This window comes from Callospermophilus lateralis, chromosome 13 (genome assembly GCF_048772815.1).
Source record: "Callospermophilus lateralis isolate mCalLat2 chromosome 13, mCalLat2.hap1, whole genome shotgun sequence".
In the NCBI taxonomy this organism is placed as follows: domain Eukaryota; kingdom Metazoa; phylum Chordata; class Mammalia; order Rodentia; family Sciuridae; genus Callospermophilus; species Callospermophilus lateralis.
The window spans coordinates 34459794-34486292 of NC_135317.1; the positions used below are offsets into that span (position 1 = coordinate 34459794).

General features: G+C 34.8%; 1 protein-coding gene across 7 annotated transcripts in view; it reads right to left on the bottom strand.

The window, feature by feature from the left end:
• Window positions 1-26499, bottom strand: part of Mllt10 (MLLT10 histone lysine methyltransferase DOT1L cofactor) — a 200014-nt gene that overhangs the window by 114832 nt on the left and 58683 nt on the right. For 6 of the 7 annotated variants that reach the window (XR_013088481.1, XM_076832028.1, XM_076832032.1 and 3 more), the window contains exons 5-8: window positions 25439-25548; window positions 7695-7798; window positions 5595-5688; window positions 3351-3446 (exon numbers count right to left, since the gene is read on the bottom strand). Coding sequence is in view for 6 of the 7 variants with exons in the window: in XM_076832028.1 (XP_076688143.1) it covers window positions 3351-3446; window positions 5595-5688; window positions 7695-7798; window positions 25439-25548 (404 nt within the window). In the remaining variant the exon portion in view is untranslated. The remainder of the gene's footprint in view (window positions 1-3350; window positions 3447-5594; window positions 5689-7694; window positions 7799-25438; window positions 25549-26499) is intronic. The other variant, XM_076832030.1, reaches the window with a different exon arrangement.

The following is a 26499-nucleotide window of genomic DNA, read 5'->3' on the forward strand; positions in this document are numbered from 1 at the left end:
AATAAGGGTAGGAGATAAATCCCATCTCACTGTAGAAGGGCACAGATGGATTTCTGGCATATATATTTGGAACTGAATGCATTTCTACAAATAGACAGTCCCCAAATTAAGATGGTCCAACCTGTGATTTTTAAACTGGTACAGAATCTTTTCACAATACTCATTTCATAAAAGCAATACTCATTCAGTAAGAAAAACATACTGTGAATTCTGAATTTTGAGCTTTTCTTGGCTAGCAATATGAGATACAATTCTATCTGGCAATTCTGGGCAAAGTCAGCAAATAGCAGCTCCCAGCCAACTATACAACCACAAGCATAAACTCTACAATGTACTATATACTGTGTACCGATAAACTATGATGTTCACCAGATTAGGTGCATTAAATGTACTCTTGACTTTTCTTTTCAACTTATAACAAGTTTGCTAGAATGTAGCTCCACCGTTGAGTAGAGAAGCATCTGTAATACCATCACTAATGGTTACTTTTTCTATAAACTAATACTACACTTCTGACACAACATGGATTAACTGGCAATGGGGAATAGAAAGATTTAGTCTGAAGATGAAATGAACTGCTATATCAATGAAATAAATAAACGCTCATTTCCAAATAATGATACTTATCCTTTAGAAATTATTCTTTTTTTTATTTTTTAAAGAGAGAGAGAGAGAGAGAGAGAAGAGAGAGAGAGAGGGAATTTAATATTTATTTTTTAGTTTTCGGCGGACACAACATCTTTGTTTGTATGTGGTGCTGAGGATCGAACCCGGGCCGCACACATGCCAGGCGAGCGCGCTACCGCTTGAGCCACATCCCCAGCCCAATAAATTATTCTTTACATTTCTGAATCCTTCCCATACCTAGTTCTGTGGCAGAGGTTCTTTAAACATAAGAACAGGAAATTTAAGTCACAATAACCCCATTTTCTTCTAACTACCATGAGTTACTGTAAGTTATTGACTGAATAGTCCATCCTTTAGCCTTCCCATGAAAAAATAGCTTAATCATTTTGTAAATTTTCAAACATTGCTTTTTTCCCATGTTTTTACTGGTGCACTATAATTTTACATAATGATGGGAGCTTAATCATTCTTTTTAAAAAAAATTTAGTTGTAGATGGACACAATATCTTTATTTTATTTGTCTTTATTTTTATGTGGTGCCAGGGATCAAACCTAGTGCCTCACGATTGCTAGGCAAGCGCTCTACCACTGAGCCACAACCCAAGGCAGCTTAATCATTCTTAAAGAGTGTTTTTTAATAGCTTCAAATTGAAGTGGTTTACAAGTGAGGCTGGTTCTTTTAAAAGATTTTAACAAGTATGGAATGACAGAGATGACTTCCTTATTAAAGATCACTAAAATATATTTCTAGTGATTTATACTACAGTCAAAGAAACTGTTAATTTTATATACCACTTTGCTACTTAAGAAAAATAAAATTCTATTTTGCAATTGTGACATATATAACAGAAAATATTTATTTGATCTCTGCCCTAAGCAATTCCTGGTACAAAGCTTCTAAAAACCCTCTAATCCCTGAATGATAGGGATAAGAGAAATACGTTTGTTATTCATTATTATATGCCTCCTTTCAACCACATTTGAGTTCATGCTAATGACTCTTTTTTATGCTAATGATTCTTATTGGTTGGATGATCACCAGAAAATCCAACCATGTATTGGAAATTTCACTCCTACCCCTGGTCCCCTGGGAAGAGGAAAGATACTGGAGATTGAATCCAATGACCAATGACTTAATCAATAATGGTGATAGCATGAGACCTCCATTTTTAAAACTTAAAAGCAATGGGATTTAGAGAGCTTCCAGGCTGGTGAATATTTGGAGGCACTAAGAGGGTTACACATTATGACAGAACATGAAAGCTCTACATACTTCCCCCATAAATTGTCTTATGTATCTTTGCCATCTGGTTGTTCCTGAATTATGGTATCTTTTATAGTATACCAGTAATAGTAAATGTATTGGGCAGTGAGTACTGGTGGCCCAAGCCTGTAGTCCCAGCAATGGAGGAAGCTGAAACAAACTGAACTCAAGTTCAAGGCCAGCCTAGACAACTTAATGAGATCATTAAAGATGAAATTTCCTTCTTCACACTTTATAATTCCTATCTAAGAATCTGCAAATCATGATCTTAAAAACTTAAATAAAATCTCATGGTGTCTCTTATGAAAATTATTAATTAAACCAACCCTGCCATTTTTTATTGGCAATTCAAACGACAGACACAAGATAGATCCCCACTATTGCAACATTATCACAAAAACAGCTCCATAACAAAGTCAAGATAAATGTGTACTTGCTGCCTAAAATCAAATATATGTATTTATATATACATACATATACACATACATACATACATAATAACTGTCCTAAACTTAAAAGTTATATTTATTATTTTACTCCTAACAGGAAATCTAATCCTAAAATTGAATACTGAAAAATTTTAAATGTTTACCTCAATAAAGGCCCAAACAAAACTTGAACCAAAATGTATTTAAATAATTATACATTAGTATTCCCCAAATCCAAATTATTTGAAAATGTTGTGATATGCTGAAATATTTTCAAAAACTAATTTATACCAACTATATAAGAATACTCTTTTCTATTTAAGATGCACTTTCTAGCCTCACTTCCATTCAAACAATTAATAAGTAGTACACTGGCAATATGTTCCTAAAAGAATTATAAATCAAGTATGAACAATTCTACAATATTCAATAATCTTATCTAAAAATTAACTCTATCCTTTAACTTAAGTAAAATATATGCAGAAAACAAGTCAGAAGAAGACAGATTAGTATTTAGGCAAGATTTTAGCGTTTCAATTAAGAAAGACAAAATATTCTCAAACAAATGGTGTAACATTTGGCCATTAGAAAAAAATAATAAACCATTAGTGCGACTAAAAAAAGAAAAACCAGCCAAGAATATACAAGACTTCAGATCTCTTCTATTATAAAGGAAAAAAGCTGATGAGATAATTACTCACATGTGAAGTAATCAGTTAATGATATATAGCAACAAAGTATTATTGCTGAAGTCACCTAAAGATTTCACAAGACCACAGTTAACACATGCAAGAAATCACTCTCATGCTTTCAATCAAGTTGCACTTTAAATTTTCAGTTACAATGGGTAAAACCATATTCACAAATATGGCATTATTTTAAGCCTACTCTTTGGTTTTAATACTCTTTCATTCGTCAAAAATTTTCAGTATTTCAATGTTTCAATTTAGGTATCAGAATCTTATCTAAATAAACAAAAAAAATTTATTAAATTGATGTGCTACATATTTAGCAACAACAAATCCACTTACTTTTTTCTCTTTCTCATGATGTTTATCCTGAGAGTGAGAAGAAGAATCACTTAAACTTTGATCATATGACCTATTTGATCCCCGTTTGCTCTTTTTCTAAAAAAGAAAATATATATACATATGTGTATATGTATATAAAAATTTTAAATAATTTTTGTTAGATTTAAACTAACTCAAGTGTAAAATATTTTAAATGTCTGGTAAAGTTTTTAAAAAGTCACTATTTCAATTTATATAATCCAGTTTAGACATCATCCATTGTTACAAAGAAAAAAACTAACCCCAAATTTAACATTAATGCCATATTTTTGTATATTTTAGTAAGTTGTGTGAAAATAGATTACCTATTTTCAATGTCTGTCTTAAAAATATGTATTTCAATCAAAAGAGAAAATGCCATTGTTAAAGAAGGATGCCAAGACTAGAAGAACAGAAAAGTAAATATTTGAAGAGTTACTTTATGCCACTAGTAAAGCAAGAAGCTTTAAATCTTATACTTCCAGTATTAAAATGGAATACAGTTTTCTAGAAACTTATCTTTACAGTTCATTAAGGAAATGTCAGTATTAGACCCATGCATTTTTCAAAGCATTACTAAAAGCATTATACATTTAAATAAAATTAAAATATTTACACAGCTGCATAATAAAGTACAAAGGCAAGACTTATTTGGGGTGTTTAAAAATTGTTGAGATTATAATTAATTTAAACTAGATAAAAATGACCATAAAATATAGAATCTATGCAAATAATTTATTTGATCTTATTAAATTATTAAACAGACTTCTTTCCCAACTAGCAAATGGGATAACATTCTGTCAATAACTAGCAATGAGAAAATTCTATTTGTACAAACTTCAAAATCCATTTCATTATTTTTATATTTTTATCTGTACCACATCTCATTTAGAAAATGAAGATTCCAGTATGGCTTAATACCCAGAAGCAAAATTTTCAATTTTACAATTTCAAAATTTCTCTTGAACAGTTCGTTATTTTTTGTCAGTCATTAAATCAAAGCCTTCACATCAAATGATAGAGATAAAGTACAGTCATGTGTCACTGAAAAACTGGATACATTCTAGGGAATATGCTATTAAGTGATTTTCTCATTGTACAAATATCAGACAGAGTACTCTTACACAAACCTAGATGGTACAGTTTCCTACACACCTAGGTTATGTGGTATAGCCCATGGTTTCTAGACTATAAACCTGTACAACATAATACTACACTGAATACTAATGCCAAGTATTTGTGTATCTAAGCGTATCTAGACATGAAAGCTAAGGTAACATTACTAAACAAATACATTTTTTTCAGCTCCAATATGAACTTATGGGATTGCCATCTTATATGTAGTCCATCATCATTACGTGATGACTTAATGACTGTATTTCATATGGGTGAAATACAGAAAACTGGAGATATGCATTGCTCATTTCATAAGACAGGAGCCCCTATTAATGTTATTAATATGAAAGGAAAGAGGAAGAAAGGAAAAAAGGAGCAAGCCTCATTCTTGAGAAAAAGGTAATAATAAACACTAAAAGAAAAACAAAGGTGCCTTAAAACTTCAGTGTATGAATGTATAAGGACCGAGAAAGAAACACTTGGGACATTAAAGAAATACTGATCCTTCAAAGGAACATGAACATAAATATGAAATGATTAATCATATATTACTAATAACTCAATCATCTATGCTAATGTTTAACAGCAAAGACTGATTAAATTTAAAACATTCCCAAAGTTGGGCTTAAATATACTTCTTAAGGTCAAAAAGCCTTACTTCAATTTTACTATTTCCTAGTAAATAAAAATGAAAATAAATTTAAAATGACATGAGTAACAATAATGAAACAGAAAAACGAGAAACAAGTGAAAAGAAATCACAAAAGGATAATGACACGCCAAAAGTCAAGTTAACTGAAAATAATGTAAGAGTTCTATACAAAATAATTTTTCTACTAAATGTACAGCAAAATTTGCTATCAAGTACTTATATATATTCTAAACTAGAATATTCTGAACTATTCACCTTTACAAAAGAACACAAGCAGAGCAAAATTTTTTTTTAAATTAAATCTTTTCATTTCCAATAAAGAACATGCTAAACAAATTAATCATAAGCAAAAATTGAGGTAAAAGAAATTTCTTACACTTTTTTTAAAATAATGGTGTCACTCTATTGTCAAAACTAATTACTAGTATTTTAATATTAAATTCAAAACTAATTCTTACCAGCTTACTAAAATGGTATTTACAGTAGCCACAATACTGGACGTTATCTGCACCATTACCTTCTTCTTCACATAGAAGTCCAGCAAATTGAGCACTGAAAATAAAGTCCAGGTGCATGGATTAAAAAACAATACAGCATAAAGAAATGAACAAAATTTACCCTTAAGATGCTTGTAAGGAATATGTAAGGAATATATCTTCTAAGATAAAAGGCTTTATTCTAGCTGTGGCAAAGTACATCTCATTCCAACCTGCAACTGATCATTTTTTAAAGGGTATGTATAGTTATGATTTAAAATAAGCTCTTTACTACTTGGAGGCTGAGAAAAGAGGATCCCAAATTTCAGGCCAGTCTGGGCAACTTAATGAGACCCTTTCTCTCAAAAAATAAAAAGGTCTGGGAATCTAGCTCAGTTGTAGAGCACCCTTGGGTTTAATTTCCAGTGCTACAAAAACTAAGTAAATACCTACATGAAAGAATGAATAAATGAAAAAATATGTTCTTCATCTCTATCAAGGATGAAGATGTATACATATTTAATGCTACCAAATAGACATTACGTTTCTTAAAGAGACAGGCACAGGGGCTGGGATGTAGCTCAGTGATAGAGTGCTTGCCTAGCAAGTGCTAGGCCCTTCATTCAATCCCCAGCACCAAAAAAAAAAACAAAAGAATAAATAAATAGAGACAGACAGAAGAGACATACAGACAAAGACAGAGACACAGGCAGGCAAAATACAGTGTGCCTGTAGACCCAGCTACTCAGGAGGCTGAATGAAGCAGAAAGGTCAGGAGAACCCAGAATTTTGAGATCAACCTGGACAACACTGTGACGCCACATCTTTAAAAAGAAAAAACTTTACGATAAATTACATCCTACTTCATAATTAACAATTCAGTTTACTTTTTCAATCTACATCAGAAGTACAAATAAAGCCCTTGCCTCTCTAAAAGGATGAAATGATATATATCTAGTCCATGGATGCAAATTGAATATGTTTAAGAGGAAAAATTCATTCACCCAGGACTAAGTTCACAACTCTTGAAGGGAACAGTGACATAGCACGTAGACAAGATAAACTTAAGTTGTGTTCTTCAGCCAAAAACAGTAGAAGAAATGAAACTGAAACTTGTATGTTTATATATTTTTTTTAAAATACAAAATGCAGGGCTCTGGGGTGTCTCAGTTGTAGAATTCTTGCCTGGCACACACTAGGCTCTGTGTTCAATTCTTGGTGCGAAGATGTGTTTGTGTGTGTGCACACCACCACCTCAACCTCGCCACACACACACACACTCTCTCTCTTTCACACGCACACACACACACAATGCTAGTTTACAATGACAATTCTGTCAATTTGACCTTTCACAATTTTAATACTCCAAAATCACAGTATTAAAATAGTTTTCATACCCAAAAAGGGAATTTCATCTTTGAAAAATTAGGTATAGTAATCAAGATAATTCATAAAAATCTTTTTCCCCCTCAAACAGCCTAGAATGTACTTAAATACTTAAAAGCTCAAGAAATGAGCATGTGCCTACATTAACCATCAGGCATAAATGGATTATTAAAATTAATAAGTATGTGGATTATTCCCAAACATTTTTCAACTATTATGTAAAATATCTGGTTTTTAATCATTTGTGTCCTTGAAATTTGGTGATATAAATGTGTGAGAGGCAGCCCACATAACCTCAAAATGGTGGTGACCATATTAATTTCCCTTGAGACAAAGAAGGTGAACAAGCACAATGAATCCTTACTAATGTTTCAGACACTGTGCCAAGTCTACCTGTATCAGCTCATTTCATCCTAATTACAAATCAAAGGGTATGTGACCAATACTAATATTTTAAACAAGATGAAATGGGAGCTTAGTGTACATTAGAACCCAGGTCCACTTACTACAAATCCTCATTAGTAAATATTAGTCACTTATTAGAATTATCTTTACTACAAATAAGTAAATAAACATAAAAACTATTCCAATAAAACTTACTGTGACTAATACTTGGATACCTAAGTTTTTAACTTATAACTTTAATACAAGTCATTTACCAATTGCTTTTCTACACAATGATGGAAATGTACTCACCAGGTTACATGAAAGGCTTGCCGACATCCATGTTTATTACATGTCATGCAAGCACCAGTGGCTGCTTTGCTTTCTCTTCCTTGTTCATCACAAATGTAGCATGTCTGAAGGCAGAGGAACAAAAACAAAAATAAAACCAAAGTCATATAATGCTTACCATTAGTCTGATTTTTATTTTTTAATTTTTTTTAAGTTGTAGATGGACTTAATACCTTTATTTATTTACTTTTAGGTGGTGCTGAGGATCAAACTCAGTACCTCACACATGCCAGGCAAGCACTATACCACTGAGTTACAACCCCAGCCCTGTTTTTTTTGAGGCAGGTCTTGTTACCTTGTCCAGGCTGACCTCAAATTTGCAATCCTCCTGCCCGAGACTCCTGGACTGGTAGAATTATTATAGGCATGCACACTAACCTGAACTAGCCAACTTCATTCATGCTTTACTGTGGCTGTCTTCAGAAATGAAGGTAAGGTTTTACTATCTAACCCACTTTACTTCTAAACATGAATATTTTTTGGACAGTAATTTTTATAAACAATAGAAATAGGAAAACAAACAATGACATACTAACAGTCCTACTTAAAAAATCACTATAGGACTGTCTTCAATAGCCTCAAAAACCCTGCCGAGGGGCTGGGGTTGGGGCTCACTGGTTGAGCCCTTGCCTAGCACATGTGACATGCACTGGATTTGATTGTTAGCGCCACATATAAATAAATAAACAAACAAACAAACAGGAAGACTCTTCACAAGCACCAAGGACAGGACTAGCACAGTCTACTGCACCCTATTTTCACAATACCTCCTCATCAATATAAAACAAGTGATTCCTGTAATAAGAGTACAACAACAAAAAAAAAAAGTTTACCTTTCCTCTCTGCTGGAAATAAGCATATTTACAAGGGATTTGACACAGAGACTGGGACCTATGGGAGTAAGAACTGTCCCATATAGATGAGCAAGATTACATTCCACTCTCCACAAAGATTCCCATAGTCTTTAGAACCAGCAATATAATATGTTATAGTGGGAGGAAGATACTTTAGACTTAGTAAATCAGAAATGCTCCCAAAGATTTACTTGTGAGGAATTGTGTCAGTCAGGTACAGTGGCTTCTAATCCCAGCTACTCAGGAGAATTGCATGTTTGAGGCCAGCCTGAACAACACAGCAAGATTCTGTTTCAAAAGAAATTTTCAAAACAGAAAGGACTGGGGGTGTTGCTCAAAGTAGAACACTCCTGGGTTCAATCTCTAGTTAGAGAGAGAGAGAGAGAGAGAGAGAGAGAGAGAGAGAGAAAGAGAGAAACAGCGAGAGATGTCCCAAGAGGTATAAGTTAACTCTGATTGCCATCTGGTCTATTTCTCATGTAAAAATAGCTAACAGTAATATTTTTTCACAGCTCAAGATCACAGATGAAGCTGAGTATGGTGGGTGTGGTGGTGCACACTTGTAATCCCAGTGACTTGTGAAGTCAGGCAGAAGACTGCAAATTCAAGGCTAGTCTGGGCAACATACCATCACCATGTCTCAAAATGAAAAATAAAAAGGGCTGGGGATATAGTTCAGTGGCAAAGCATTTCTGGGTTCAATACCTAGTACCACCAAAAAATAAAGTATGGCTGGTCATGTTATACAAGGCTGAATAACATAAACAATATTTATGAGTATCAGTATATAATGAATAAAATTATCAACTCACTGAAGTTGACTTCACAAAAAATTAATGTCTAACCACATGTAATCAGGTGATAAATGTAGCAAAATACAGTGAGGCAAGGCCGGCTGGTGCATGTTTGTAATCCAAGTGGCTCAGGAGGCTAAGGCAGGTAGATCACAAGTTGAAAGCTAGCCTCAGCAACTTACTGAGGACTTGTCTCAAAATAAAAAAAGGATTGGGGATGTGGCTTTATAGGTTAAGTGACCCTGGGTTCAAACCCTGAGGAGGGAGGGAGGAAGGAAGTAGCTAAGTAGGCAGGTAGGTAGGTAGGTAGATGGGGAGTGGGAATTTTAGAATCAAATTTCTAAAGAGTAAAAAGGTATAAACTAGTGAACTTTATTCATGCTATTTTGTGGTGCCAAATAACACCATGCAACAAAATTTACAAGGACAGAGTTCTTTTATTTTATTTATTTATTTTTTTTTTTTTTAGTTTTCGGCGGACACAACATCTTTGTATGTGGTGCTGAGGATCGAGCCCGGGCCGCACACATGCCAGTTGAGCACGCTACCACTTGAGCCACATCCCCAGCCCCAAGGACAGAGTTCTTTAAAAAAAAAAAAAAAATCCTAGAATCTACTTGGGTAAATGGTTTCAACTCCTTTTTTGAAAAATTACAGTTCAGTCTGACCTGAATTGCACATCATTTTATACTTCTAAAAAGTAAAATCCCAAATTATAACTTCATCAACCTAAACACACTGAATAAAAGCATTACTAATTATTCAAAATATAAGAAGGAAGTATCAAACAATTACAAGGGAAGAGAAAGAAAAAGGAAGAGAAGGAGGGAGGCAGGGAGGGAGGAAGAGAGGGAGGGAGGGAAAAGGAAAGAAAGAAAACCAAAGACTGAAAGTGAACAGACAATGTCATTTGAATTCAATAAAACCATGATATATTCTTATTTCTTAAAAAAAAGGAGGGAGGGCTGGGATTGTGGCTCAGTGGTAGAGCGCTTGCCTAGCACATGCGGGGTGCTGGGTTCTATCCTCAGCACCACATAAAAATAAAATAAAGGTATTGTGTCCAACACATCTAAAACAAAAAATATTTTCTAAAACTAAATAAATATAGAGTACATGAATTCCATGTCCAGTTCAATCACACAAAAAATTTAAGTAAGCTCAGGAGTAAGAGGACCCCACCATGGAGATTTTGGCGGTGAGCGAGCAATCAAGTGAGACAAGCAACTCCAAGTTACTGGTAAAAATGAGCAAAACAGCACATAAGATTAACTGAGAGAACCAAGGAACTAGACAGAAAGGAAAAGCCCTCAAATCACATCCAACCTTAGGAATCTATAAAAATGTACACATAAACTACACTGCACCCATCAGAGAAAATGAAGAAGGATCTGTGGCAGACTTAAAAGCAGTTCCCAAGCCACATACAAATCTACCAACCAATAATGCTCAAGGGGCTCTCATATAACCTCTGACCAAAACCTGGCTGAACAATAAGTTACTCTGACACAGGGTAAACTCTTTTAAGACAAGAAACTTAAAAATAATACACATTCCCCTGATATTCTGAAAAAACTGTGCATGTAATCCAATGCTGTTCCATCTCAGAACTGACTGGAAGAAAACCTTGGATCTCCTTGAAAAATAAAATAGTCTACACCACATATACATCCAACAGTTAAAGGTAAAAACCTAGCTGGTTAAGAAGACTATGCACCATAGCACACATCTATAATCCCAGGCTAAGGCAGGAGGACTGCAAGTACAAAGCCAACAATGGTAACCTGGCAAGACCATCTCTCAAAACAGAAAAATATTTAAAAAGGACTGGGGATATAACTCGGGAAGGCTTAAGTACAACCAAGCCATTAGGTTTGTCATGTCATGATAAACCTACAAAGTTAAACTAAAAAATAAGTGGGGTATACATTTGAGTAGAGCCATATGAGAGAAAATAAGATTTTAGAGAATTTGTTCAATGAAGTCAGCCAACAAATGAACAAACAATGACCCACAAGGAGAAAGAAAAATTATTATCCAGAATGGCTACAATGTATTATCCAAAATTTGTTTTCAACTAAAAATTATAAGACATACAAAAAAAAAATAGAAAAATGTGACCCATATACAAGGGGGGGGGGGCAACAGAAACTGTCAATGAGGGTACCCAGATGCTAGAGAAATATATCTGTCAATCAAATGGAACTTCAAAGTGTAAATTTTACTGAAGAGGCTCAAAAGATTTGAGCTGGTAGACAAAATAAACACACAAACTTAAAAATAGACCAATACAGGTTATGTAATCTAAGTAAAATATTTTAAAAATTATACCTCTAAAGAACAGCTTCAGAGCTGGAACAATGGCATACCTATAATCCAAACCACTTGGAAGGTTAAGGAAAAAAGAATGAAAGTTTGAGGCCAGTCTGGATAACTTAGTAAGATCCTGCCTCAAAATAAAAAATAAAAAGGACTGGGGATGTAGCTCAATGGTAAAGTGACCCAGGCTTCAATACCTTGTAATGAGAAGAAAAGAAGAAAGGAGGAAGAGGAGGAGGAACAACAACAACAGAATAGTTTCAGAGATATGTGGCATACCATTAGGTCCACCAACATAAAAATAACCAAGAGAAGAAAGGGGAAACAGAACATGTATTTTAAGAAATAATGACTGGGGTTGCAGTTGTAACTCAGTAGTAAATGCTTACCTGACATATGCGAGGCACTGGGTTCAATCCTCAACACCACATAAAAGTAAATAAATAAAATAAGGGTATAAAAAAATACAACTTGAGGCAGGCCTAAAGCAACTTAGTGAGACTCTGTCTCAAATAAAATATAAAAAAAAAAAAAAGAGCTGGGTTCAATATATAAAAACGCAAAATATAAAAAAGCACTCCTGGGTTCAACATCTGAAAAAAAAAAAAAAAAAGGAGAGAAAAAATAATGGTAGAAAATGCCAAATGTAGGTTAAAAATAATAATCCAAGCACCAAAAAAGCTCCCCTACCTCAAAACAAAATATACACACAAAAGATCCATATTCAAAATAGTGGAAATTAAAAATAAAGAAAAAATCTTGAAAACAGCAAGAGAAAAGCATGACTTGTCACAATCAAGGAAACAATAAAATTAACACCAGAAGTCCCATTAGAAACAACTGAGATACACTGCAGCCCAGGTTTGGCCCACCTTCATCTTGGGACATAGCACCCAACTCCACAGCCCTCCCCAAGCATTAGCCTCCACCTTGGGAAAACATATAGGGTCTGGAGACAGCTGCATCTCTGAACAGGCAAGCCCACCTTTTCAGCCCCATCTCTGAAAGTGGTTGCAGTCATATTGGGACACCCCCACTGCTATCCTGAGTAAACTCTGATATTGCCACTACCATGCGTTCAGTTGCAGTAGCATTTATCTTGGGACAGGGAACGGGACTGGAAGCTCAACACCAAGATAAGATACAGGCAATCTGCAGGAACACTACAAGATTATAGGGAGGAAACCGTAATACCTCAGATCTACACTGCAAGAAAGTAAGACACAGACAACACGAAAAAATAAGGGAGGAAAGTGTCCCCAAACAAACTTAAGATACTACAATAATAGAATCCATGGACAGCGCAGTTCATGAAATGTCAAAGGAGTTCAGAATGCACATAATTAAAATAATCTACAAATTAAAGAATGAACCAAGTGAGCAAATACAGGCAAAAATTGATAACTCCAACAAAGAGCTAAGAGAGCAAATACAGGCAGCAAAAGATTACTTGAAGAAAAAGAGAGATTCTGGGGAGAAGAAAAAAAAAAGACAATCAGAAATCCTTCAAATGAAGAAAATAAACCAAATGAAACACTCAATAGAAAGCATCACCAACAAACTAGATCACTTGGAAGACAGAACATTAGAAAATTAAGACAAAGTATGCAATCTTGAAAATAAAGTTGACCACACAGTGAAGATGGTAAGAAACCATAAAAAGAACATCCAAGAATTGTGGGATAGCATCAAAAGACCAAATCTAAGATCTACTGGGACACAGGAAGGCACAGAGATTCAAATTCAAAGGAATGCACAATCTCATCAATGAAATAACATCAGAAAGTTTCCCAAACATGAAGAATGAATTGGAAAATCAAATACAAGACGCTTAAGGACACCAAATGTACAAAATTACAACAGAGGCACAAAATTACAACCAAGGCACATTATAATCAAAATGCCTAGCACACAAAAAAACGATAGAATATTAAAGGTCATAGAGAGAGAAGAATGAGATCACATATGGGGGAGACCAATTTGTATCTCAGCAGATTTTTCAACCCAGACCCTTAAAGCCAGGAGATCCTGGAACAACACATACCAGGCTCTGAAAGAAAATGGATGCCAACCAAGAATCATATCCAGCAAAATTAAGCTTCAGATTTGATGGTAAAAGAAAAATCTTTCATAATAAACAAAAGTTAAAAGAACTGAGAGCAAGAAAGCCTGCACTAAAGAGCATCCTCAGCAAAATATTCCAGGAGAATGAAGTGAAAAACAATGAAAATCAGCAAAGGAAGAAACTACACTAAAGGAAAGGCCAATCAAAGTAGAAACCAAGTCAAGATAAAAAACAAAAATAAACCAAAATGTCTGGGAATACAAATCATATTTCAATAATAACCCTGAATGTGAATGGCCTAAACTCATCAATTAAAAGTATAGACTGACAGATTGGATTTTTTTTAAAAAAGACCCAAAAATATGCTATCTTCAAGAGATCTCACAGGAAAAGACATACACAGACTGAAGGTGAAACGCTGGGAAAAAGCATACCACTCACATGGACCATGTAAACAACAGGGGTTTCCATTGTCATATCAGATAAAGTGGACTTCAAATCAAAGCTAGTGAAAAGGGATAAAGAAGGACATTTCATACTGCTTAAAGGATTCATACTTCAGCAAGACATAACAATCATAAGTATCTATGCCCAAAACAATGGGGCATCTATGTATGTCAAACAAACCCTTCTCAAACACAAGAACCAAATAGACTACAGCACAATAATACTGGGTGATTTTTTTTTTAAAGAGACAGAGAGAAAGAGAATTTTTTAATATTTATTTTTTAGTTTTTCGGTGGACACAACATCTGTATTTTATTTTTATGTGGTGCTGAGGATCAAACCCAGCGCCCCGCACATGCCAGGCGAGCACACTACCGCTTGAGCCACATCCCCAGCCCTGGGTGATTGTAATACACCTCTCTCACCACTGGATATATCTTCCAAACAAAAAATAAACAAACTATAGAAACTCAATAATACAATCAAAATTTGGACTTAACCAACATGTATAAAATATTCCATCCATCAACGAGCAAATACACTTTCTTCTCAGCAGTACACGGATCCTTCTCCAAAATAGACCATATGTTATGCCACAAAAAAAGTCTTAGCAAATATGAAGAAAACTAGAGATTCTACCCTGAATTTTATCTGACCAAAATGGAATGAAATTAGAAATCAATGATAAAATAAAAGGGCTGGGGATGTGGCTCAAGCAGTAGCGCGCTCGCCTGGCATGCGTGCGGCCCGGGTTCGATTCTCAGCACCACATACAAACAAAGATGTTGTGTCCGCCGATAACTAAAAAAAATAATAATAATAAATATTAAAAAATTCTCTCTCTCTCTCTCTCTCTCTCCTCTCTCCTCTCTCACTCTCTTTTAAAAAAATGATAAAATAAAAAATAGAAACTAATTTGAACACCTGGAGTAGCTTAAACAATATGCTATTGAACAACACTTGGATAACAGAAGACATCAGGAAGGAGATTTAAAAAAATGGAATACTACTCAGCATTAAAAGAGAATAAAATTATGGCGTTTGCAGGTAAATAAATGGAACTGGAGAATATCATGCTAAGCGAAGTAAGTCTATCCCAAAAAATAAAGGCCCAATGTTCTAATAGATGCATGTTGATCCATAATGGTGGGTGGATGGGAAAAATGGAGAAACTGTGGGCAAAGGGGAGGAAAGGAGGGGGATATGGGGGCGGGGAAAATGGTGGAATACAACGGACATTATGCTAGGTACATGTATGACTGCACACAGAGTGTGACACTACACCATGTATAATCAGAGAAATGAAAATTTGTGCTGTAATTGTGTACAACAAATCAAAATGCATTCTACTGTCATATATACCTAATTAAATAAGTTTAAGGAAAAAAAGAAACAATAGATTTTAGAAAACAGAATAACATATTCAAAATGTTTCAAGATTAAAAAAAAAACTCTCACCAACAATCCCATATCTAGCAAAGACACCTTACAAAAATACAAAGACATTTTCAAACAAAATCTCTGGATTACAAAAATTACTGTTGTCAGCCGGGTGCAGTGGCAAACTGAAGGCCTATAATCCCAGCGGCTCAGGAGGCTGAGATAGGAGGATCATAAATTCAAAGCCAACCTCAGCAATGGTGAAGTGCTTAGCAACTCAGCAAGACCCTATCTCTAAAATAAAATACAAAATAGGACTGGGGTAGTAGGGGTTCAGTGGTTGAATGCCCCCAAGTTCCCTTGCTGGTACAAAAAAAAAAAAAAAAAAAAATCTTACTACTATCTTCAGAAGGCATGCTTTAGATGCAAATGTACACAGGTACAAAAGGATGAAAACGATATACCATAAAAAACAGCAAGCACAAGACAGCTGGGTGCCTATCACTCTTATCACACAAAAGAAACTTTCAAATAAAAATGCTATTAAATATAGTATTTATCATAATAAAATGGCCAATGACCAATCCATCAGATTAAGATATAACAATTACAATCATAGGGGCTGGGGTTGTGGCTCAGCGGTAGAGCACTCGCCTAGCACATGGGAGGCACCACATAAAAATAAATAAATAAAATATTATGTCCATCTACAACTAAAAAATAAATATTTTTTTAAAAATTACAATCATATATGTGTCTTACAGCAAAGCCCTAAGACACATGAAGCAAAGAGGGAGGAAATGATGTGATAATTCTCTCACTAAATAGCGACTGGATCAAGAAAACACGTGGATTATTGAGAAAATTTTCCCAAATAAAAAAACATCATCTAAATAAAATGTCAAGCATGAGACATTAAGTTGCCTATACCATGGCAAATTCGTAGTCTGAAAGTTTTCACTATTTAAAGACAAAAATTATCCTTTGATTTCCTTTTTAATATAAGAAACAATGTTCTAGAACAGAGTAGAGTGCCTGCCTTGCACATGAGAGGCACTGGGTTCGACCCCTTTTACCCTGCCAATTTATCTATTTAAGAATGTCTATCCTGTGCCTGTTGTTTTCTACGTTTCAAGGTTCACAGATGGAAAGAAATATGATAGACCAAAGTCTTATTCATACCCAATTTAGATGATTCAGAAGAGTTTATTATTTTTAGATAAGATTTGGGACTTAGGGTTGCTGCCAAAATGGATTACAATTTTGGGGGATGTTGGGATGAAATGGAATATATTTTGCATGTTGGTAGAACATGAATTTGGGGATAGCCAGAAGACAGATCATTATGAATTGTGACCCCTGAGAAAGAAATGTAAAGTAGTTTGAATAGCGACCTTATTTGGAAAGAAGAGCATTACAAATTTAAGTTAAAATGAGGTCATAGTAGAATAGGGCAAGCAAGACCTAAAAACTAGTATGACTGACTAATGAAAAGATGCCCAGCTGGACACAGTGCATGCCTATAATCCCAGCTACTCTAGAGAACAAGGCAGAGGATCTCAAGTTCAAGACCATTTAGTGAGACCCTGTCTCAAAAAAATAAAAAGGGCTGAAGACTGTACCTCAGTAGCAGAGTGCCCCTGGACTCAACACCCAATTTCATTTAAAAAGGAAAAAAAAAAAAAGTTGTTGGGGTTTTTGTTTGTTTGTTTTGTCTGTAATTCCAGTGGCTCCAGAGGCTGAGACAGGAGAATCAAAAGTTCAAAGCCAGCCTCAGCAATGGAGAGGTGCTAAGCAACTCAGTGAGACCCTGTCTCCAAATAAAGTACAAAAATAGGGCTGAGGATGTAGTTCAGTGGTCAAATGCCTCTGAGTTCAATCTCTGGTACCAAAAGAAAAAAAAAAGTGTTTAACATATCCCTGTGAAGATATTATACGGTGTGTCTTCTAGAAATGTGGGTGGTTACCGTTCCAGACTAGGTAATGCTTTCAAGGAAAAATAAAACTGACCAATAATGGAGGTGAGAAAAGACTGACAAACTATAGCACAACTTTGTAGCCAGAGAAATATCACCAGCAGTAGCAGCCTGATCAAAGTAAGTACATGTTGCTAGATGTACTCTGCATCTAGTTTCTATATGGCACCCTCATGGTTTTCTATTACCTGAGCATACTGGAAATCACTGTTGGGAAATGTCCCAATTTCAGATGCAAATGTATCCTTAATATTTGCTTTTAGGTGCCTTGTTGTCTATCTGGCATCTCAGGTCATGCCACTACCCACTGTAATCACAGACAGACATATACAAATATACATATTCATGTGACTCTCTGAAACAAAACTTCATGTTTTCTTATTTTTAAAATATTACTCAGGGCTGGGGCTGTAGCTCAGTGGCAAAGCGCTTGCCTAGCATGTGTGAGGCACCGGGTTCGATCCTCAGCACCACATAAAAATTAACAAATAAAAAAATAAAGGCATTCTGTCCGTCTACAACAAAAAATTTAAAATAAATAAATAAATAAATAAAAATAAAATATTACTCAATATCAGTCAGCCTATCTCCCAACTACATAATCCCTTCATTTCCATACACTCCATAACCCTGCACATTCTACTATCACCTTGCTATTTTCCTTGCTAGCATATTAATTTTTACTTATACTCTGTATTAATTTGTCTGAAAAAAAAAAAAGATTTTGACAGAACACAATGCCTAATCCAGCTGTACAGAAGATGACTGTGAAGACACCTCCATGCTGCAGGATGGGATACAAGGTAGAGACCAACTCTGCTGTAATATGTTGTCAGAGGTGTTCCAAGAGCTGTGAGAAAAACTGTCAACATATTCAAATAAGTGATCCTCACTGTTTTCTTCATCAAAAAAAGAATAGATCAAGGACCCATGTGTATATTATGGCACAAAAGACATTAACTTATGACAATCTTTTACATGGTTAACATCTTAGCTTTTAGGTTTTTAGTGCTACAGATGTAACCATTATGGTAACTGCACTTTTCTCCTTAAAAGATAGCTGTTGACAATGAACAAAGTCACTTTCATCTTCCACGTGATTCTGAAAACTGCAGAAGTTGTAAGGTGAAAGCTTTATGTGTCTCACACTGTGCAGAAGATATTAGATGTTAACTGTGGAGTATGAGCCAGAACAAGGATTGCAGTTAACATCCTGTGTTGATTTCCTGGAACTTCAGTGATCGGCGATGCAAATGTGAGATTTATAATTTTCTTAGTCCTGTATACCTACTCTTCACCTATGTATACAGATCGGTTGTTTCACAGAGAATTATATCACCAGTACAAGTGCAGAAAAAATACGAATAACAACACTATAATATGGCACATAATGTATATTCCTAGTTAACAAGAATTACATTTTTTTAAAAATTCAATTTCTTTTCTATCACTCAGTATGTCTGACATACCATCTCTCAGTCTCTCTCTCTCTCTCTCTCTCTCTCTCTCTCTCTCTCTCACACACACACACACACACACACACACACACAAAACCTATAAAGTATAAATGTGTATAGATGAATACTCAGTATTCTCTTTAAGTCACTAAAATTAAAAGGCAAAGTAGAAAAGTACCTCTGATATAAATGGGCAAAAACTTAGATCAAGCTTACTTACAGTTTAAGAAACAAATGAGCAGAGAAAATACAAACAATACACAACAAATACTACTCAGATAACCTCACAAGCAAACAAATAAAATAAGTGAGGACTGCAGATGTAGCTAAGTGGTAGAGTACCTACCTAGTTTGCATGAGGCCCTGGATTCCATCCCTAATAAAACACACACACATACACACAAATTGTGTATTATTTTTCAATTATCAAATTAATAAATATTAAAATAATAATTCAGTATAGGCAATGGTATGGTAAAAATGTCCATTTTCATATGTTATAAACAGCTATATGAATCTGGGAGAAAATGAGGCAATATTATGAGTACTTTAGAAATAGCCTTTGACCCAATAATTCTGTTTCTAGCCAGAGAATAACCCAAATCACGGGGTGGCGGGGAGTTTCAGTGAAACAAGATAGTTTTCATGTTTTCACTTAATATGTGAAAAACAGCTAGATGTAACCCCCGTGTTCAGTAATATGGGAATAGTTGAGCAAATTATGGCACAAACATTAGATAGACTTAGGTGGGGTTTTTTTTTCCATTTTTTTTTTTTTCCTGGGGGTAGTTACTGGGGATTGAACTCAGGGGCACAGGACCACTGAGCCACATCCACAGCCCTATTTTATACTTTATTTAGAGACAGAATCTCACTGAGTTAGCACCTCGCTTTTGCTGAAGCTGGCTTTGAACTTGCGAAGCTCCTGCCTCAGCATCCCAAGCCGCTGAAATTACAGGCATGCACCACTGCACCTGGCTTAGAAGGAGTAACTCAAAATTAAGCAAAGACTCAAAGATAACATCTATATATGTGGCATAATTATACCTTTTTTTCTTATTACAGATCAAAAAGAATATACTAAAATATTACAAATTTTTAAATAGTATCTTTTTTAAATTTATTTTTTAGTTTTAGGTAGACACAATATTTTTATTTTATTTTTATGTGGTGCTGAGGATTGAACCCAGTGCCTCAACATGCTAGGCAAGTGCACTACCTCTGAGCTACAACCCTAGCCCTAAAATATTACAAATGTTTTATATGCTACATTTTTTATTAAGTTTATTTAAATATTATCTGGAGAATCTAAAATTTAGAAATCCTCATCATTATTGAGAAATGAGAGTTTGAGGTCATATCAGGGGTATTTCTATACTCCCCCAGAGAGTTTTATTTATGTGTTTGGAATGTATATTATTCTCGGGAAAACTTCCTTATATTTTGCTAGACTCTTGAAGATTCAAAAAAGGTTTAAAAATCACTAGTTTAAAAAAATCTGACATGCCTTCAAAGTATGTCTCCCTGGCAACTTGATACACTTTGCTATATGTAGTATTAAAATCAAACTCACACATATCACAATTTACTCGATTTTGTGCAAATGGATTCCAAGCTGACATAAACTAATAATTGGTACTCTTATTCCAATGTTCCAGAACACTGTATAACAATACAATGAAAAAAATAAGTAGTAGTTCAATAAATACATATCTCTGGATCTGTTTCTCATGAGATCAAATTACCATAACCATGTATTTAAAGAATTGTGCCCGGGCTGGGGATGTGGCTCAAGTGGTAGCGCGCTCGCCTGGCATGCGTGCGGCCCAGGTTCGATCCTCAGCACCACATACAAACAAAGATGTTGTCTCCACCAAAAACTGAAAAATAAATATTAAAAAAAAAAAAAAAAAAAAGAATTGTGCCCTTTGGGGCTGGGGTTGTGGCTCAGTGGTAGAGCACTCACCTAGCACAGGTGAGGCACTGGGTTCGATCCTCAGCACCACATAAAAATAAAGGTATTGTGTCCAACTACAACTAAAAAAATATTTTAAAAGAATTGTCCCCCTCAAAAATCTCATGAATTAATACCCTTTTAGCTTATTGCAAATAAACAGGAAATTCTCAGTAAGTATGCAAAGAACACTAAATCATTTTATCATTAAAATCAAAGGCAGTGTAGAGAAACTCAGAATCCCAGCAATTCAGAATGCTGAGGCAACAGGATCAAAAATTACAGGCCATCCTAACCAGCTTAGTGAGACTCTGTATCAAATAAAATAAAAAGGGCCAAGGGTATAAATAGCTCAGTGGTAAAGTGCTTTTCCTAGTATGTATGGGGCCTTGCGTTCAATCCCCAGTATTGCCGAAAGAGAGAGAGAGAGAGAGAGAGAGAGAGAGAGAGAGAGAGAGAGAATATCTGATGAAAAAAAATGGTACAAAAAATGAATATTACAGGTCGGGCATGGTGGTGCACACCTGTAATCCAGTGGCTCAGGAGGCTGAGGCAGGAGAATCACGAATTCAAAGCCAGCTTCAGCAAAAGTGAGATGCTAAGCAACTCAGTGAGACCCTGTCTCTAAATAAAATACAAAATAGGGCTGGGGATGTGGCTCAGTGGTCGAGTGCCCCCGAGTTCAATTTTCTGCTTAAAAAAAATATATATATATTACAGATGGAATGACATGTAGAAAATTTAACAGGGCTGAGGATATAGCTCAGTGGTTAAGTCCTTGCCTAGCATATGTAAGGCCAGGGGTTCAATGCCCAAAACAAATAAATGAATATATCCAAAATTATCCCTCACTACCATAAAAAATGGATTGATATCTTCCAAAACTCAAAAATTCATTTTTCAACCATTCTTATCATTTCAGAACAGCATGCCCCATATTAGGCATATAAAATGTATATTAACAGAACATTACTAATTGTTTTTGGGTGCACAGTGCTAGAGATTATTGAACTCAAGGCATCACGCATGCTACCCAAGCACCCTACCACTGAGTTACATTTCTAGTCCTTTTCATTTTATCTTAAGACAGAGTCTAGCTCTGTGTTAGTTGCCCAGGCTCAGTTTGAATTTGAGATTCTCCCGCCTCAGCATCCTGAGTAGCTAAGATTAGAGGTGTGTACCAACATACCCAGCTACTACTAAAGTAAAATTTTTTTGTTCGTTTTTGTTGTTTTCTTCAGTTTATCTCTAAGTTGCCCAGGCTGGCCTCAATATTAGGATCTTACTGCTTCAGCCTCCCAAGTAGACAGGGATTACAAGAGTGCACACTGCACGGGACTCATAAGGTAGCATATTCTAATGAACTATAACAATACCAACTATCTAAAGCAAAAAATTTATATCTACAAATACAAAAAGCAATCAACTATAAGAAAAGTATAATAAAAGAAAAAAGCAAGAAGAAAAATCAAATCCATATTTCTACAGCTCTTTTATTTTATTTATTTGGTTGCTTACTTGCTTGTTTGTAATGGGAACTAAACCCTGAGCTAAGTCTCCAGTCTTGCTGAGTCCGTTAGGGCCTTGCTAAGGTGCCGAGGCTGGCCTTAAACTTACAATCCTTCTGCCTCAGCCTCCCCAGTCGCTGGGACTACAGGAGTGCACCAACGTGCCCTGCTAAATCCATGTTTCTAAAGGGAAGATTCATATTATAAAAATATGTTAATCCCTAAAAGAGTATTTCAATGTAACTCTAGTGTAATTGAAACTGCATTTTTGTTAGTCCTAATGTTCATCTGAAAAAGTAAATGACAATATTTGCTGTACCAGGTCCAAAATACATAAAGACATAATAAATTTGAAATAATGTGATTTCAGGACATGAATAGACACATCCACAGAACAGAAAAAAAAAATACAGCAATATACTCAAGAATTCAGTAATGATTCAAACAGCATTTCAAATCACTATTAAAAAAAACAGATTGAAAAAGATGACTAACCAAGTGGCAGAGAAAAGGTTAGACACATCTCACCATATTCTAAAATTAATTCTAGACTGATAAAAAAATTTAAATATGGATAATTCATTCTTCCTTTCACCCTTCCTTTCCATTTTGTTTTTTAATTGTAGATGGACACATTTATTTTATGTGGTGCTGAGGATTGAATCCAGTGCCTAACACATGGTGAGTCAGTTATGGCTTTCACTGAGCCATAACCCAACCTTCCATTCTTTCTTGAATATTTGATTCTTAAACCATGAGGTACAGCCAAGAAAGGAAAGTCTTCATGCTTCAAAGAAAGGGGCAGTCTAATACAAGTGTCACAGCCTGAACAGGGTTTGCTCCTACGAGAGAAGCAGAGGTAGAGGTAAGTGTGATGTCAGAGCAAGGTGAAGAGATCAACACCACAAGGGGGAGAAGGCAGTCATAGAATGGAAGCTGTTAAATGACTAAAAGAGTGAAGAAGGCCAGGCATGGGCTGGGGATTTAACTCAGTTGGTGTGGAACCTGAAAATGAGATGAGAAAGGCACCTGTATCAAGAAGTAGCAGCAACAGAATATTTATTAATACAGGAGAGTCTAATCAAATAAATTATTTAGGATAATAAAAGTCAAGTTTCTGACTGAGATGAGCCTAATATGAAAAAAAAAAAAAAAAAAATAGTATGAACCCTGTGCTGTTGGATTGGATTTAGACAAATCACTATGTTCGTAGATCTCATTATATAGAAATGGATACAAAAACACATACAGATGTGTACGTATATATATTCATACACTGCATCAGAATTGTGACTATGACCTCACACTTTTCAACATATATAAACACAGAAATAATATGTCAATTGTGTAAAGTTATATCTCTGTATGTATGTACAGGCATATACTTCCTAATTATAACAAATGAGAGAGCCTGAGACTAGCAATATCCTAAGAACAATAAGCACACCTAGTGCCCACTTTGGTTTCTAAATATCATTCTTACCTAAAAAGCAATAAAAACTCCTTGGAGAAATAATAATTCCAGAGCTAGAACAAGAATGATACAAGTTGTGCCTGGAATATATTGTAGCACAAGGGAATGCTCACAGAATAATAGGAACATGTCAGGACCTAGACGCCAGTTTAAAGAGGTCCCACTGGCCAAATCTGAGATAATATGAAGATCAATATAAATTGACAGTAGTAGAATATAAGCCATTAAAATAAAATATTAACACATATGTCTATACTTATAATCAATGAGAAGAAAGTTTTTCCTTATAATGAAATGCTAACTGACAAATGTAAATGAAATTACCGAATTGGGAAACCACCACTTATTATTAATCACTAGCATAAATTAAGCCAAAAAATAACAAGGTATGCTAAAATTGGTGAATAAAAGACAGAAAGCAGAGAAACAAGATATTTACATACAAATTACTTCCCCCAAAATGCTTATTGATTATAAAGGGGGAAAAGATCAACCTGATAGTGAAGGAAACTGACACATAACACCATAACCAAGTTATCAAAGTAACAGCACCAGTAATGGGAAAAACTGAAATCATGTACCACCCTGATAGGATGCAACAGAATCACTTCTGCAATATTCCTGTCAAAAACATATAATTTGTATTTAACCATGAAGAAACATCAAACAGGACATTTCACAAAACAACTATAAACTATACATTTAAAAGTATCAAAGTTATGAAAGTAAGGGAAAGATAAGAATTACTATTTGAGAGTAAAACACACCAAAAAAATGTAAATTGCAATCTTTTTGCTATAAAGAATATTTCTGGGGGAAACCATGGAAATGTGAATGAGGTCAATATCAGACAGCAATAATACATTGCTGTTAATTTCCTGATCTTCATGGTTTTATTGCAGTTATATAGAAGAACATTCTCTTTTTTTAACCAGGGCCTGGGACCTCCTAGGCAGGTGCTCTACCACTAAGTCAAATTCCCAGCCTTGGAATAAATACCCTTCTTTATAGGAAATACACATTACAGTATTTGGGGGTGAAAGGATATTATATTGGTAAATTACTCTCAAATGGCTTAAGGGGGAACAGCTTCTGTACTATTCCTACAACTTACATATAAGTTCAAAATTACTGCAAAATTCAAAGGAAAAACAAGTATTTTTCAAATGTTCTTAGAAAACACTAAATAAAAATTTTTACGTACTAGTATGGAGAAAAAGTTTTCATGTTTTAAACTTCTGTACTAGGGACTAGGGTTGTGGCTCAGTGGCAGAGTGCCTTCCTGCCTAGCATGTGTGAGGCACTGGGTTCAATTCTCAGCACCACATATAAATAAACAAAATAAAGGTCCATTAACAACTAAAAAATAAATAAATAAATAAATAAACCTTTAAGTTTAAAATTTTAAAAATTTCTTTTTGTCTAGTTTTAGAACAAAATATATATTCATATAGTAATAAAATGAAATCCACTGTACCTTATTGTATCGATCATGGGGAACAGACTGTAAAACGATTGGTTCCATTGTAGAAACATTGGCAAATTGTACCTCTGGAATATACAGGGCACAAACCACATGAGCCCAACCTAAAAAATAAATAAATAAACAAAAGTTTATTTGTTTAAAAGTTTTATCAAAAATAAAATGACTACCTCTCTTTAAAAAAAATTCTTAAAAATGACTAAGGAAATGCATAGCATTAACAAATTCTCATTATTTAGTTCTGCATGAGAATAGTCAAACCACTACTGACCAAGTATTCTTAACCACTTCTACAGTAATTATGCATAGTAACATAAATAAAGGAAAACATTTATAAGTTCAGATGCTAGCACTGATAATTCTTCTAAGGGCAAACTAATTCAGATCAACACTACTTCTGAAAAACACCTTAAAAAAAGTTTTATAAAACAACTTTTCATACTTTGCTGAGTAAGGATATAGCTCAGTGGTACATTCATTCATTCATGCCCAGCACTATACCCCCCACAAAAAAAATTAATATTTTAATCTTAACCTTAAATGTTAACATTAAATGTTTATTTTCACATTAACATCAACAATTTGAATATTAACATTCATTTTACTATTTTTTTAAAGAGAGAGAGAGAATTTTTTAATATTTATTTATTTTAGTTCTCGGCGGACACAACATCTTTGTTTGTATGTGGTGCTGGGAATCGACCCCGGGCTGCACGCATGCCGAACACATGCGAGCGAGCGCGCTACCGCTTGAGCCACATCCCCAGCCCCACATTCATTTTACTATTTTAAATTTTCACTTGAGAAGTGAACGACTGATATTAAATTTAACATTTAATTTTTTAAATGTTACTGAAGATATTAAGAACTGATGTCACAGTTAAGTATATTATAAAACTAGAAAAGGATGAAATTCCAGAAAGGTAGGTGCAGACAACCAACACAGAAAGGGAAAAAGTAAACCTCTCCCTACTTTCAAATGTGACACAAGTCAGGAGAAGGAATAAACTAAAAATACATGGGTCCTTAAAGAGACTATACCTAGGCATTTATCA